The following is a 16,275-nucleotide window of genomic DNA, read 5'->3' as shown; positions in this document are numbered from 1 at the left end:
ACGGTTTCGTGCCTGGTGAATTCTCCCAATGGAAGGGCAATGGCCACAGAACCAGACTGCTGCTTTTAGGCTTAGAAACATGGACTTCTGCAGGTGTGGTGTTCCTGTCCGGGTGTGTGGCTGTAGAAGTCACTGCAATTTTTTTTACCATGAAATTTAATTTGGTCTTCAGAATGTTTGAGTCTTTATTATCTCTTCTGCATTCATCTGTTTTCTAACTAACTTTTACCTTTACTTTTTAAAAACCTACATCCATTAAAATCAGTGATCCATTTAATTATGAAGTATTTGACACTTCTTGCCTTAAAAAACTTAAAAACCACACACAACTGTTTTCATTCAGTAGTCCAAAAGGTGAGTCCTGTTTTGCACTTTAGCCATCTGATCTCTGTAATCAGTCTGTCATTTAAATACACTATTGAAATTTAATTTTTACACTTAAAAAATTATCTTCAGTAACTATTTTCTGTGGAGTTATTTCTGAGAATGTTTTCAGAATGGGAGAATATATATATATACACACACACACACACACACACATATATATAAAATCTAATCTTGTGAGTTTAAAGTCTGTTCTGATACCTATGTATAGATACTTATAAAATATTTTGTATAATTTTGTGATAATGTAGTTCCCCAAAATATTTATTTTAAAAGCGTATGTTAACAGTAAATGGAATTGTTCTCTTTTTTTTTGCCGTTGCCATGCCAGCTGTTTTCACCCTACCCACCCACCTCACTCATCCTGGCCCGGAGGGGGCCATCTACCGGAGCGGCAGGCGGTCTCAGGAGCCTGTCTCACCATGCTTTTCAAACTTACGTCACTTAAAATGAAAAAGTAGGATGGGTTCTTTTAAGCCACCTCAGTACTTCTGGTAATTCCCGTTTTTAGTGGATTATGAACATTAAATGACCCCTGGAAAAAGTGAAAGCAGCAACCCTACTTTTGGAATAAGGATGTTCCTCTCGCTGTGTCTGCGCGCACACGCACATGCACACGGGCACACAGGCACACGCAGCAATGGAGAGCCCCAGACTGGATTATGAGTACTGACGGTATCACCACACTGTACATGATGATACCTGAAACAGCAGTGTACAAACACACCATGTGTTTTAATAGAATTTAGTTTTTCCTTGCACTGTCTTTCCACAGCCAAAACAAGGCAGACACACAAAACACCCAATGTTAAAACCACTTAACAAACTTACAAACTTGAAAAATTAGATACTTCAGATAGGCAATAAACTTCGTATTATGAAAGCAATATATTCCAAGTTTCAAAGATTTGACATGTTCTATAGAATCTCTTTCATCAGTAGACGGAAACTTTCAAACTTCACAATCTTCTGCCAGGTAGGACTGGGTGTTATTCACTGAATATAAACAAAACCAAAAAAAAAATGTCTTAATTAACTGCTTTGCATCCCTATATACCACATACCTTAACTAAGAAGTGACTATTTTCAGACAATGAATATTTGTTATACAGATTATATATCAAATTTTAAAAAAATTACATAAGGTACAAAAACATAACATGTATTTAAATTTATAGGCCACACTAAAATGTTCTGAAACTTCCTTTCAATATTTTACAATTACTAACTGATGTGAGATGTGTAAGCAGTGTAACTCTTGAAGGCCTTAGTATATGTTCAGAAGTTGTAAAAGAAGTCAGATCTGGAGATGACCTAGGTAACAAACACCTACTAGATAAAACAAAATTAGTTTATGTAGCGTACTATTTTTTCAAAGGACCCTTTTAAAATTAAACATTGGTGAAAAATCTGTGACAGTCTACTCCCAATTTATATAAACTTAATAAGAAACTACATATTAGAAGAGTATTTGAAATGACAACAGGACAACTAATTTTAATCTTCACCTGGTTTGAGGCCGAATCCATTTCAAGGCGTGTCGCGGTGGCACAGTGATGGTGGGGTGGTAGAACGTACAGTCAGGCCTTGTACACTGGGTGTTAAATCTACAGTGCTAAGGAGAGAACAGAGCTTTATCATGTGCAAAGCTAGTAAAGAGAAAAACAGCAACCTGAGACAATAGCCAGCCCACCCTCGCATTAATGGGGTGAGAGATACAGTGTGTAACATTCATTAAACTACTGAAACCTGGAAAAATGACCCCCCCCCCAGCAGAATGCTAGTCAAAGAATAACTGCCAAGTCAAATTTCAAAAAGAACCTCAGCACATTATAAACTACTAAGAATCAACATAATAATCACCCGCACATCCTGCCTAGCATCCTTACGTTCTTCAGAGGACCCTCATCTATGCCCAGCTGCAGCTGGGGAAGTGAGGCCTTCTGTATGGTCTTCAGGCTGCTATTTCAGATGATTCACTGAGCAACGGAGCAGCCATCAGTGTAACTCTGGGTGGTAGCAAGCAGCACCACACCACCAGATTTCCTCATCCCAGTCCTGGCACTGAGGTATGGGAAATAAAACCCTCTGCCCACGTACTTAGGGGCAGAGAAGAATGGGAACTGCCCAGCAAAGGTGCGCTTTCCTCTCCTGAGCGCTTAGGACACGAACAGTCAGTAGTTTCCCGCTGCTTGGCCTAACGACACAGTGGTTGGAAAGACTCTGAGAATAACTTAAATGCCATTAAGTTACCTCTAACAAAAAAGAAGTTAAAGGAGACGGAGGGGCAGGGGAGACACTGAATTTGCTGATGATCTTCCAGGTCTCACAACTGAGAAGTCACTACTGAACTCACTTTGAGGGTAACAGAAGTGCTTACTTTCGGATGATAGAAGGGACATTCCATTTTCTTACACGCAGGGAAGTAACGGCAGAGCTGGCCACCAGAAGGGGGTGTTGAGGTTAGAACTGCTGACAAAAATAAGGGCAAACACTGATCAAACGTTTGGCAAAATAATTTTTAAAGAATTCTGATGTATTTACGGGAACCATTTTTTAAACTAAAATACAATGATAACACACATATTCATCAGTCAAGATAAAATACTTAAGAATACTATAGTATGCGTATACTTCCTCTTCGAAAACTGGTTACATTAACTGATACAATTTTGAAACTATTCCTTTTTTTCCTTTTTAATTCAGTTTATAGTCACAAAATGTCATTTTTAATTTTTTTTTTATCCAAATGTAGTAGTGCACAGTCACTAACCTGGTTTTGGAGACAGGATTGGAATTCTCCTACTTGTATGAGTGAAGGGACAATCTGGCTTAGTACATTTTGCATCATATTTACAATTTGGATGGACAAACAAACACTTTTCAGCAAATTTACAATTGGGGAAAGCTCTATAAAAGAAAAAAAAGCATATTATTCACATTTAATTTTGTCAATGCATTAGTTTTTTTAAAAATATTTTAAACCCTTACCCAAGGATATGTTTTTATTGATTGGGGGTAGAGAGGAAGGGAGGGACAGAGGGAGAGAAACACTAATGTGAGAGAACAATGTTGACTGGTTACCTCCTGCACACGCCCTGACTGGGGATTGAACCTATAACCTAGGGATGTGCCTTGACCAGGGATCAAATCTGCAACTTTTTGGTGTACGGAGACAATGCTCCAACCCACCGAGCAACCCAGCCAGAGCTTCATCTATGTTTTGTAGAGGCGCTCCTAATACTCATGTTCAGTCATTACTTGTTTTCAGACAAAGGTGACAGAAGACGGAAACTCCAGTTAAATGAGCCCATATATAAAAAGAGGACACAACTGTCTTTTCCAGCGCCTGGGGTAATAACAGCTTATCAACTCAAACTTGATGAGAATCACACCACTTTATTATTAAGGTGTATGTTTATAAAATTTCATGAAGTAAACTCTAGAGTAAGCACATTATATGTGCAAGGCACTTTGCTACCAAAAAAAAAAAAAGAACCACCCCATGATCTCCCTGTATATATACGCCCATGTGACTGTCATATCAATGGAGAGAGCCCACCACCAGGGCAAACACAAAACATCTAAAAGCCGTCTCTTGGAGCCCATCCCACTGAATCAGCCCGCTAAGGAAACATTATACCCAAGTCCAGAATGTCTGCGCATTCCCAATTACTGGCTTTCCCCGAAGCTTTAAGCATTTGTGCACGCGTGCAGGAACGGCACATGCAAACTGGGACAGTTACCATACACTCGTCTCCTTACTTCGGTGTACAGAATCCTGAGGGAAACCCAGAGCTTCGCTCTCAGAAGTCTGAGGCCCAGGAAGTCACCTCCCATCTCCCCCTGCCCCTCCATGGCGCGCGCACACACAAGGATGCTGCACGGGGAGGGCTGTGGTCAGTGTCGCTGCATCTAGTCTCAAAACGCAAGCTATCAGGGGACAGAAATCCCCCTGAAGACCAGACCCTGCCTGCAGCTACTCACTTGCACGGCGAGACGGGGTGGTGGAAGGCGCACTCGTCCCCGTTCTTACAGGCGGGCCAGTACTTGCAGCGCTCCAGAAGTTTCTCTGGCTTCTGGGCCGCACTCAGTTCACTCATCTCCGCTGCAAAGGGGGAGAAATTAAAAGTATCTCATTAATTATAAATTACCTCAAAACCCAGTCTCAAAATCTTATCTTCTATGTGCCTAGTCTTATGAAATACACGAGGCCCAGCAGTCCGACCTGCGCTGCCGACCAGACTGCAGTTGTCACCGTGGAAACGCGACCATGACGCCGCAGCTACAGCCCGGCTCTCACAAAGGAACGCCAGTTCTCAACACTACTCCAGAGCCGAAGTAGATACGGGAGAGGGAAGCATGTTAAGTAGGGAGCCAAGGAAAGGAAATGCAACTGAAGACACGCTGATGAAGAATATGAGCTAATTCTCATTCGGGCAAAATTACCAGTGGTCCGAATACAAAGTCTTCCCATTCACTGAGGTATACGCAATTTCCTACGTCTAGGTAATAAACCCACACCAATGCCTATAGAGTGAGGACAAGATTTTTGTCTAAGAGGGTCACAAATGTCACCACCCAGCAGAACGCCTGACGGAGTGCACCCGGCTGGGGTGGGATGCCCGTGGCAGGCAGCCCGGAGTGCAGCGAACAGGAGGGGGGAGAGTCGACTGGAGCCAAGTGCCGCCCCACCCACGGGCTCACCGCCACCCCATCACCGGGTCCCATCCAGCTGCAATGTCAGTTACTATGACATCGGAAAGCGGGACCCATGTTGTCAGCTTGTCTCCTCCTTTGGAAAGCTGAAAACCTTTTTACACGACATCTACATTTTAAATGCTGGCAACTCATTCAAATTTAAAACACAGCATAAAACAAATAAAGTTATGCCTGATGGATATAAGGAGCTGCCAACTTCTGGCCCACGACATCCTAGCCCCTGCAAAAACAGCATCGTAGACATTACCTGTTATTGTTCGTACTCATGTTTATGAGCGCAGGTGCCACCCAACGACCTCCCTCTAGTCCTCTCACCTGAGGTTAGGCTGTTCAGATTTGGCTCTGCAACTCACTGGCAGAGGGGCCAGACACTCTGGGCCAGTGTCATCAAACGTGTCTGAACTCCAGCCTCCTCATTTACACGAAGAGAAAATAATGCCTTCCTTAGGATCTCATGATTAAACATAAACAAAAATGTGTAACGGGTAACCAGTCAACACCTAACAACGCAGCAGCTAGTGTTTTGAGCACTTCTGTGCCAGGGACCCAGCGTCAGCCTTCATTATCGGATAACAAGACACACAAGTCCAGTCCCGGACCCCAGTTAGGAGAATCATCGGAGACAGGGATTATGACTACGCCTGGTATATAAATTTTCCATGCTACTTTAAAAAATCATTAAGTCATTATTTAGTTCCAGGATAAAAAGTATCCTTAGTCTCACATAAAACCTGGTAGGGCCCAATCTAAGTGGCTTTTGTGTCACCCCAGCAGAGAAAACGTGTGTCTTACTTTCCTCCTACAGAATGGACTTCAGACTCTGGTAAACACATGACCGCCCAGGCCAGATGAAAGCACTTAGAATACCCAAGAGTAGGCTAGCTGCAAAGTGAATCAAGTGGCCAGATACTCAAAAGCATGTTAACGAAGTTAAATACTTTACAAGGAAATTGTGTCTTTCTGTTAGAAATGTGAAGTCATAAACACAAAGGTCATGGCTGGTTTTCCCTCACATTTACTTCATAAGCTATTAGATGTTTTCCCGTTCACATTTTACGAGGCAAGTGCACTTTTTACTGCAAGCTATAAAACTGGTGCTGCCCTATAATGGCCAGTGGCGGTGGCTTAAAACGGCTGCTGCTTTTGGTTGCATCCTTGAAACGCTAGACAAAAAGCCCCCAAAAGCAATCGCAAAGTTCCCAACGCCCTGCTTGGAGCAGGAGAGCAAGCCAGGCCACAGCCTCTTTGTGCCTGTTACCCAGGAGCCTCTCTGGCCTCACTGTGCTCCACCAGAAAGCCTCATGCTTGAGCAGCAGTGAAACACGGAGAGTTCCAGGGCAAAGCAACGGTGAAGGAGGCTCCCCCTCTTCACGGCTGTCTCCGTGGCGGCCATGGCACCAGTGTAACCTGGGCAAGTTTTATTAGCATGTTATCTGGAGGGTTGCTGCTATGACATATATATCATTACAGCCTAACAAAGACATCTCCATTTAAATAAAACTAGACCCTAACATACCCTAAAACTAAGCTACCAAATTGAAAATGAAAGTAGTACGAACACCAGCATTTTCTCTGACTTTAGACAGAATACACAAGGTCAAGAAACCTGCACGGCCCGTTGCAGTTCTTACCATCTTTGTTACCATCTGAAAATTTTTCTTCCTTTCAATAGGTCAAAGTTTTCGACTTCCTCCACTAATCGAAACTGTAACACTCCATTACTGACTCATTCGGTTCTAGATAACAATGATATCTCTTCAGTCACTCAAGTGTCTCCCTAAGGGTTATTAATATATTTTTATATCACTGCCAAGAAATTTTACTTTGGAAAAATTTCAAATCCCATTTTTTTTTCTTTGATACTGTCCATTTTTCAGATCCAGTCGCTGTCTCCCCTGCCAATGTAGGTGTCTGTGGGAACGTGACAAGGTCTGAGTGAGGAGCAAGGTCATTCTCTATCCCGAATGAAAATGATCGGCAGCGCTGCCCCTGCCGCCGGTATCCAGCGAGAACCCATGAGCAGAGGCTCAGCTGCCTAAAAGCATGTCGCTACCTGAATTGAGCTGGTCTGACTTCTAAATACTATGCTTAAATATTCACTTAGATGTAAGGTCTTTTCTAAACTTCCAAGAGGTATTTTGATTCGGAGAGAAACTCCTCTCAAGAGAATTACAGTGAAGTAGAAATAGCATCAAAATCCAAATTCATTTTTCTGTCAAGTTAATTACAAGAGAGACTACTGCTGGTACAGGGGAAAGTAATGAGTAGTTTCTTTTTTTTAAGAAAAGATAAACAGAAATGAGGAACGATGGTTCACCCTTTACCATGCGCAGTTACCATGCACAGTGAGAGGTGTTTTTTGGCTCCCATGGCTGCACACCAATCGGTACTGGAATAATAGCCAGCCTACACAGCCCACATCGGGAGAAACTCTCCAATGTAACCGGCTGTTACGTCTCAGAAAAGGAAACAGGCCGCTACTGAGTAAGACGGGAAAGCAAGGCCTCCAACCGATACTCATTCACGGGAGGGAAACCGCCACGTCAAAGCCCTCCTTCTCAGTAACGGCGCCGTGTGGAAAGCTACCATTTGGGTCACCAAGCTGCCTGCTCATCAACTGCAGCTGCTGTGGGTGGAGGAGACCTCTGAGTCCCTTGTTTGAGGCTGCAGTTGGGTTTACAGGTTTCACTCCTTCAAAGCACATGTCCTCCTCTTGATCTGACATGTATCCTGGGGGGCTGGGAACACCATCCAGCGTCACTATAAACTTGGGACTTGCAGGTTTATCTGGTTGTACAAGATCTCTGCCAGATAGATAGAAAACACCATAGCATTAGGGCAACAGACACAAAAAGCTGAGCCTCCCAATGTGCTCTGTAGCAGAACTACCACTCCCTTAGCTTGCTGTGCAGTCTCTTCGGGAAGGACAAGCTGTGGCGGGACCCCAGGTACGGCGCTGGCGGATTCCTGCTACCACACAGTGGCTACGCCTGTCGCTGCGCGTCACCACCAGCGCCCTGGTCTCTCCTCAGCCCTAACCCCCGCGGTACATTGGATCCTCATTGGGTCCCATGGAAGTAAACTGAAAAGTCAGCTTCTCTTCCCAGAACTCAATAGCCACCAGTCTACATTTACACTACTTTTATTATCTGTATGTTAGCACATTTAGTCAATTTTCTAAGTGAAGAATCATCCCGACCCAATTAGCGAACTCTATCCAGAGAGTTCCTGACTTTGACCACCCGGCTTTTAGACACTCATTTCCTGGACGCGCACAAGACTTGACTCTTAGTAACAGCTAAGTCGTACGCGGACTTCCTTTGTAGTACAATGGCTTTCTGATCAAGCAAGATGAACAGGCATTTTCGAAAACTGAATCTGGCTTACTGCACACGGCCTGTCTGCTGAACAAATAAAAAGCACTCCATACTGAGGGCTAGGATAGGGAGGAGGGAGGAGGGAATTACTGGTTAACCTGCTCTGTCTAGTCACCACCAATTAGCTCCACAAGAAAAAGAAACCATCTACCGTGTCTGCATAAGGTGTCCTGAAAGTACCCGCAGGGCATCTGCAGTCTTCATCCCCGACTCTTGGTTTGATGCCACTACTACTTCCTCAGACAGCTTTGGCTTCTTCAGAATAAATGATCTTGTGTCTGCACAGACCATGGACTCCATGTCATAGTAATCTGAGCCAGAAAAATTGGCCACAAATGTTTACTTCTGAATATACCTTCATTCCCAACATCACACATGTGAGAAGAATGTCAATCTTTTATATATTTGTAATTACTTTCAAAGGAAAATCACAATCATTCTACTCTGTGCCAAGCATCTGTTCAAAGCAGCATCTTTCCCTCGGCCGGCAGATAACCAAGGATTCTAAGGAGCACTCCCTGCCTACAGGACAGAAAGGTTCTTACGTGGGGCATCTAATGGGATATTATTAACAATGTAATACACACTTACTTTAAGTACAATGTTTTCTAAATACAAGGAGAATAAGAAGTCCTAATGTACCCTTGAACTATGATACAAAGATTTAAAACATCTTTCTACAGTCTGTTTTGTTCGTTCTGCACCGTGTACCACGTAGAGAAATGAACACATCCTGATGATAAGTATTCAACTGCCATACTTTCTGCCTGGTTGTAAGCATTACTTTGAGAAAGAATTTTAAGATGAATAGGCATTTAAAAAAATACAGCAAGGAACACACTGAACTTCAGTGCAAACAACTACAGTTCACATCATCTGCAATATGCTTCTTAGGCCCGACTACTTAATAAAATATACCAAGCCTTGAAGCCCAGAATGGGCTGACTTATCAATACGCAATCAACTGACTGAAGTTAACGAGTTCCACTTTTCTTAAAGTTAACAGGCAAATAAGAGACCCAAATTCACATACTATTCATTCATGTCCATTCAGTAAAAACTTAACACCTGCGAGTGCTGTGGCAGACACACACAGAGGGAAAAGAGATGTAAACACAATTTCCTAACAGTATGCCCCCCAAGGTGACCCAAACAGGGTATAAACAGGCGCTAGGAGAATACAGAACCACCTGCAGCTGGGAAAAGAAAAGCTTACAGAGGATGAACAATTGCAACAGGTATAAAGGAACGAGCAGGGAAGAACTAGGAGGGAGCGCTGGGGAACAGCATTTCAGGCGGAGGGCACTGCACGGAGAAAGGCAGCGGCCTGCACAAGGCACAGGAGAAATGCGTGGTGGGAGGCCTGCGTGTGCTGCGCGGAGTAGGTGAGTGGCAAGAAAGGCTGAGGCATAAAGGCTCTCGTGTCAATGAGCTTGAATTCTGGTCTGGAAGTAGTAAGTAACCAAGACAGGTTTCTAAGCAGGGAAGTAACATGTTTGCACTGGTTTTCAGAAAAAGGGACAGTGCTGGGAATGGACTGGAGTCCCAGATCTCAGTTACGAGGCTGCTGCGCAGGAGAGGGGGCGAGGCCTGAGCTAAAGGACTCTCCCCTCTAGTCCTGGTCTCACCACACTCCCGTCAGCACTGGCACCTCGCAGCCTGCCTTCCCCTGCAAGGGCAGGGGAGATGGGTAAAGACGAAAGCAGGACAGAGAACAAGGGGAAGAGAAACTTGACGCGGGAGAAAGAGCCAATTTCAGAGGGGCAAAGATACAGTGGCCATGGAAATAATCGAAGTGTCCTTCAATAGATGAATTGGATGAAGAAGATAAGGTACATATATACAATGGAATACCCTTCAGCCACAAGAAAAGATAAAATACTGTCATTTCCAACAACATGGTGAGTACCATGCTAAACGAAGTCAGTCAGATGGAAAGTCAGCCACCATATGATTTCATTCACAGGTCGGATATAAAAATGAAACCAACCAACCAACCAATGAGACGGACAAAAACTCACTGGCACAGACACAGTAGGGAGGTTACTGGAGGAAGGGAGGTGGGGGGGATGCAGCAGACAGTGAAGAGGGGTAGACATATGGTGAGAGTGAGAATTAAAACTTTGGGTGGTGAACACAGCACAATACACAGATGATACCTTATACTGGGTTGGCCAAAAAGTTCGTTATTTCCCATAAGATGGCTCTAGTAGCGCTGAGCTGTCTTTTAACTTCATTTGAAATGATTCTGTTAGATTGTATTGTGACAGCTGTCATATCAGTGTGTATTAGAAACACATCAAAATTGGTGAATTTTAGCGCAGCCATTTTAATATTAAAGACGGAAAGAAATATGTGACATCTTCAACATATTATGCTTTATTATTTCAAGAAAGGTAAAACTGCAACTAAAACGCCAAAAAAAGATTAGTGCAGTGTATGGAGAATGTGCTGTGACTGATCGAACATGTCAAAAGTGGTTTGCAAAGTTTCATGCTAGAGATTTCTTGCTGGACGATGCTCCATGGTCAGGCAGACCAGTTGAAGCTGATAGGGATCAAACAAAGACACTGAGAACACTCAACATTCTACCACATGAGAGATGGCTGACGTACTCAGAATATCCAAAGCAATTAAGTTTCTGGTGAAAATGAAAAAATGTGTCCTTTATTTTATGGAAAAATCTGAACCAACTTTTTGGGCAACCCAACAGAACTGTACACTTGAAACCTATACGGAGTTGGGCAAAACTAGGTTTACATTTGTTCGTACGGAAAATAATATAATAATAAATAATACGTGAATAAAGGGTTTCACGTACTCAACAATAAATCTACTTTTGCCCAACCCTGTATAGTAGTATTAAGCAATGTTGCCTCGATAAATGTAATAAATAAAAAAATAAAAGGGGGCAGAGAAATCTCAATTTTAGATTTATTTCGTTTGAGGTTCTGTGGGCTCTCACATGTAAAGATGAACACTCAGAGCTGACCAGTAGGAGGGAGGGTAGACAAATAAAGAGAAGCAGAGTCAAAACTGAGGGTGAAATTAGAATGTTTAATAAATTGTACACATTCATTGCTGCTATCTTCTCACTGAATCCACTTGTGCGACAGATGACCGCTTTGCAACACAAAGTTCCTAATGATTCACTGAGGTCTTATGCTAGCAAAGGCAGAGTCCAGAAACCAGTCCAAGTGCTTCTGCGTTCCTTCTCACCTCCCTGCACTTTCTTGAGGAAAAGCAGTTCTACTACTTTGCATCTTGGGAGAATACAGGAGATAAAATAATGCTGAGGAAAAGACACAGGGTAAAGTGAGCAATTTAAGGGGCAGCAGAGGAGGAAAGGAGCTGATAAAGCAGAAGGAAAAGGAATTAGTGTAAGAACAGATAGTAGAAGTCCTGGGAACCAAAGGATCAAAGACTGAAGAAAACACAGAACTCAAGTGTCACAGGCTACAAAGCTTAGAAGAGTTTGCACTGAAAAGAGCCGTACAGGCCACTGGTCACTTCCACGCGATTAACGTCAGCAGCCTGGGTCAAGTAGCGTCCGACAGATGGAACACAGGCAGACCCCACGCATTTGTTTCCTCCTGAAAGCCCACTAAAATGTCAACGAAGAGTTAATTATTAAAAACTCACATGGAAAATAATTGTGAAAAGAGAGAGAACCACATTTTGCAAGTGAAAAAACTAACAGTAGATCTTCAAAAGCTGAGTCTCATAGCAATAAAGAAGTAATCCAAAATGGATCCCAAGATTGTCCAGAGGCTGAGCAGCGGGGGGTGGGGGGGAACGACGACGACAGAGCAAAATGGACACGCACGTGTTCCAGTGTCCATCTCAGACACAGTCAGTTCTTCCTCAGTTCTATTTCCTCCTTTCCTAAGCCTCACGGCCCCAATCCCCCTACCTCTCCACTGAAGATACCTGGAATAACGGGAGGTGCGCTTTCTCGTTGATCACTGTAGGAGGCGCCCATGGGTGAAGCATCATGGTCTCTGACAGAAAGGTGCTATGACAATATTAACTCAAAACATCTTATAAAAATTGTTAAAAGCAGTTAAGATTTCCTTGCTCCATCTCTGGAGCACGAAGTGCCAGTCCTGTTGAAAGCAGCACCATTCTGAGACTAGAAAGGAGGGCTGTTACATAAACATTACGTAGTTAATTAATGTTGAGGTGCTTTCCCTGGTCCTCTTTCCCCTTAGCTCCCAGCCAATCCAATACTTAAAAGACCTTTTTTGGAGAAGCTGACCTAGGAGGAAAGATAGGCCTCAAGACCCTGACGTCAGAGTGCCCCCGACAAGGCAGGCAAGCCAAATCACTCTTCACTGCAGATCCATGTTCAAATGTGAAGTCAAAAGCCCCCACCACAGCTCAAGAACCCAAACGCCAACCAGCTTCTTAAGTGCCCCACTCTTACATATGACAACCAAGGGTCCTCAGATATGAGGAAACCCTCTTTCATGAGACAGTGATCAAAACAAACTTGGAGAAAATAAGACCAAAAGAAAAGGCTAGAACTACCTTTACTATCCTCAGAGAAATGAGAAAAGTACTGTATACAGGAAACAAAACCAAAACCAGTATGTTAAAAAAAAGGGGTTCCGGGGTGGGAAGGATGAACATATAAAAGTCCCTCAGAAATTGTTTTTAAAAGTTATACAAGGCCCAGCAGAGCATGTATTCCTTCACAGCCTCCTAGAACTACCTGATGATTCAAACTGTACAGGCACCATGGGGCAAAACAAAAACTAAAGGAAACAAAAAGAATAGGTGAGGGTGGATTAAGCAGATACAACATACACAGACCGCAGCTGCCAAACATTTTGAAAAAAAAAAATTCTCATATAGAAAGCAGGATGGAAGGCTGGGAGATGAGAGGGCAAAGCCAAGAATGGAGACTATTCAAACCCTTCCACAGGTTGAAGGGAGGAGCCAGGAAAGGGGCAGAGACTGGAGCTACAGGAGTTGGGCCGGAAGAGACTGCTCATCAACTGGGCAGAAGCCGGCCTCTGGGTAGAAGGTAACCCACAGAGCAGACAAGCACGTCTTTCTGAGACAAAAGGCCCATGGAAGGGTCAAGGAATGGTTAGTGACTGTGGAGTCCTGACCAAGGGGAAGAAAACTCAGTTAGAGGCTGACAAGCAGCGGTCAAGGGACCGGAGCTTGCAACAAAGGGCAGGTTCAGGGGAAATAGAAGGAAGCGGAGAAAATAAGATTTCTGAATTTAAGGCTGCAGGTATCCTATGGCTCCCATCATGTATTCAGCAGCCACTGACTAGGAATGACACGTGTGCCTGGCAAGGGCACTGGGAACACAGAGATAAATACAGCACTAGCCCCAGTCCTGAAGTAGCCATCACGTGTGTGTCTCTGTGTGCTGGGGGTGGGAGAGTGTTAAACAATTAAGTTCCAGTGGCTCTAAGAACGACACGTTCTAGGTGTGTCCTTGGCAATGAGATTTTAAAGTGAGGTAACACTGAGGACCAGGGTGAAGAGGCCAGGGCAACTGCAGCGGCTCAGGGCGACAGTGAAAGCTGGGTGCAGAGGAGAGGAGGGTAGGAACTCAGTCATCCCTAGAGCAGGGGAGTGAGCAGCCAACCATTTCCAGGGTCCCAAGTGAAATGGCAACAAAGAAAGTTAGTTTCTGAATGAGGTGAAAAATACAAACACGATGTAATATGAAGAAAATGCAGATCTTGTCTCCTGCCCCTAAAATATTTTCACAGATCTAAATACAGCATCTTAGGGCAGGATCTAAGAGATACAGATACATTAAATGAAGTGTACGGAATGGAAATAGCAACTGAAAAATGTGCTTACACTGAAAATGTAAGATTATTACCAACCTGGACTGATCTCCAGACTTTCCACCATTCCTGGATCAATCTGCAGCCGGGATAACAACTGCCTCTGTTGAGTTCCTAGAATATAAATTTTAAAATTTAACTAAGCTTAAAATACAGTACCAGCATGTGTATGTCCCAGAAATTAAGCCCAAAATAATCTGAGTTCTTAAAAGTCTTAAATATAAAGCTTAAATATTGAGTTGGCTAAAAAGCCCATTATGGTTTTTCCATAAAAGACAGATTTTTCATTTTCTTCAATAACTATTGATTTGGATACTTTGAGTATGTTGGCTGTCTCCCATATTGGCATCTAGTGGGTGGAAGCCAGGGGTGCTACCGTTAAACACCTTCCGATGCATAAGACAGCCCCACAGCAAAAAATTATTTGGTCAAGATGTCAACAGTACCAAGAAACTTTGCAAACCACTTTTGACACGGTCAGTCAGTCACAGCACCTTCTCCATACACCGCACAAACCTTTTTTGTGTGTTTTTACCTTTCTTCAAATAATACAGCATAATATGCCAAACATGTTGCGTCTCTTTTTCCATCTTCAATAGTAAAATGGCTGCACAAAAATTCACCAATTTTGATGTATTTTTAAAAAAAACTGCATGCTGATATGACAGCTGTCACGATACAATCCAACAGAATTATTTCAAATGAAGTTAAAGACAAATAAGCACTACTAGAGCCATCATAAAGAAAAAATGTAACAGACTTTTTGGCCAACCCAGTAATACAATTTAATAATATTTACAGGCCAAATGTCTGCAAGACAAAAACCTGTACTCAGGGTTAAACCACAACTGGCAATGTACAACATTCCTGGTTCTCCCTCCCAAGGCCGGTTTTCCTGGACTGGAGGTAACGGCAAAAGGGAGGAAAGCCAACGGGAGGTGCTGCATGGAACCTCAGCTTGCACCCCGGGAACGCCAACTGCAAGATCAACGTAAGCAGCATCCCCCTCCATCACCTGGGCGCTCAGCATTCTGACTCGCCCCACCCACCCCTGGAGCTGCATGACAGAACACTCCACAGTTAACCTGGTTAGAGTTCCCAAAAGACTAAATACAAAGAGAACAGTGAACAAGTACAACTCCCAGCTCTGCGGTTCAGGTCCTACCAGAGCATGAAAATAATCACTTGGATTTCCCAGAGGAAGATGCTCAGCTAGAAACAGGCTCATACTTTCTTTACAGTCAAACTGCAAACAAAACAAGGCCCTGACCCAGACCTGATGTTCGCTACCTTCCGTGCGGTAGCAAGCACTTGAAGGAGGAGAGGACAGTACACACCCCCGACCCTTCCCTGCCTCATGCTCAGCCTGTATTAGGCACACACCTGCGGACTTAAAACAAGTGTTACAGCACAGTTACAAGGGGATATGATGATATGGTTCCACAAACTGAAATATTAATTAGATGCTTACACGCCAACTTTCAGGGTGTCTATTAAGGGCGGTTTCACAAAGTCAGCCTTTGCTCACTCAGTGCAAACATGCAATTGCCAAACTACCATGTTTCATTAAAAGGGGTTTTTAAATTTTAAAAGCCACAGTTAATTCATCATCGTATCAGCTATTTTCTTTTAAAATGTTACATCACATTACTCTTTAGTGATGTGCCAAAATAAAAATTAAGCCCTTCCAAAATTATCATGGTGAAAGCACAGTAAATCTCAGGGAACTGACCTGAAAATGAAAGACGTGGCATTTGGTCAAGTTAGTATTCCTGTAGGAGGCCTGAGAAACTGACATGCATTAGGTTACAGGAAAAATGCTCTTCCAATTCAAATACAACAGGTCGTGTTGACATAAACAGTGAACAATGAATGAATTATACGTTTTTAAATAATTTCACACTCTGATGGGTGTGGTTCAGTTGTTGGGTGTCATCCCACAAAGCAAAAGGTCACAGGTTCAATTCCTGGTCGGG

General features: G+C 43.3%; 1 protein-coding gene across 5 annotated transcripts in view; it reads right to left on the bottom strand.

Annotated features, from left to right (window-relative positions):
- Positions 1-1,100: 1,100 nt before the first annotated feature.
- The window catches only part of ZC3H14 (zinc finger CCCH-type containing 14), a 36,716-nt gene continuing 21,541 nt past the window's right edge, over positions 1,101-16,275 (bottom strand). For 2 of the 5 annotated variants that reach the window (XM_090271276.1, XM_090271278.1), the window contains 8 exons: positions 14,339-14,413; positions 8,635-8,794; positions 7,693-7,910; positions 4,372-4,492; positions 3,158-3,294; positions 2,765-2,856; positions 1,893-1,999; positions 1,101-1,380 (listed from right to left, as the gene is read on the bottom strand). In XM_090271276.1, the coding sequence (XP_090127402.1) occupies positions 1,374-1,380; positions 1,893-1,999; positions 2,765-2,856; positions 3,158-3,294; positions 4,372-4,492; positions 7,693-7,910; positions 8,635-8,794; positions 14,339-14,413 (917 nt within the window). In that variant the 3' untranslated portion in view covers positions 1,101-1,373. The remainder of the gene's footprint in view (positions 1,381-1,892; positions 2,000-2,764; positions 2,857-3,157; positions 3,295-4,371; positions 4,493-7,692; positions 7,911-8,634; positions 8,795-14,338; positions 14,414-16,275) is intronic. The other 3 variants (XM_090271277.1, XM_090271279.1, XM_090271280.1) reach the window with 3 other exon arrangements.

Source organism: Furipterus horrens, unplaced genomic scaffold, assembly GCF_987537825.1.
Source record: "Furipterus horrens unplaced genomic scaffold, mFurHor1.1.pri manual_scaffold_3, whole genome shotgun sequence".
Classification (NCBI taxonomy): domain Eukaryota; kingdom Metazoa; phylum Chordata; class Mammalia; order Chiroptera; family Furipteridae; genus Furipterus; species Furipterus horrens.
Note: the sequence above shows the minus strand (reverse complement) of the source record. Positions and strands in the feature narration are given on the sequence as shown.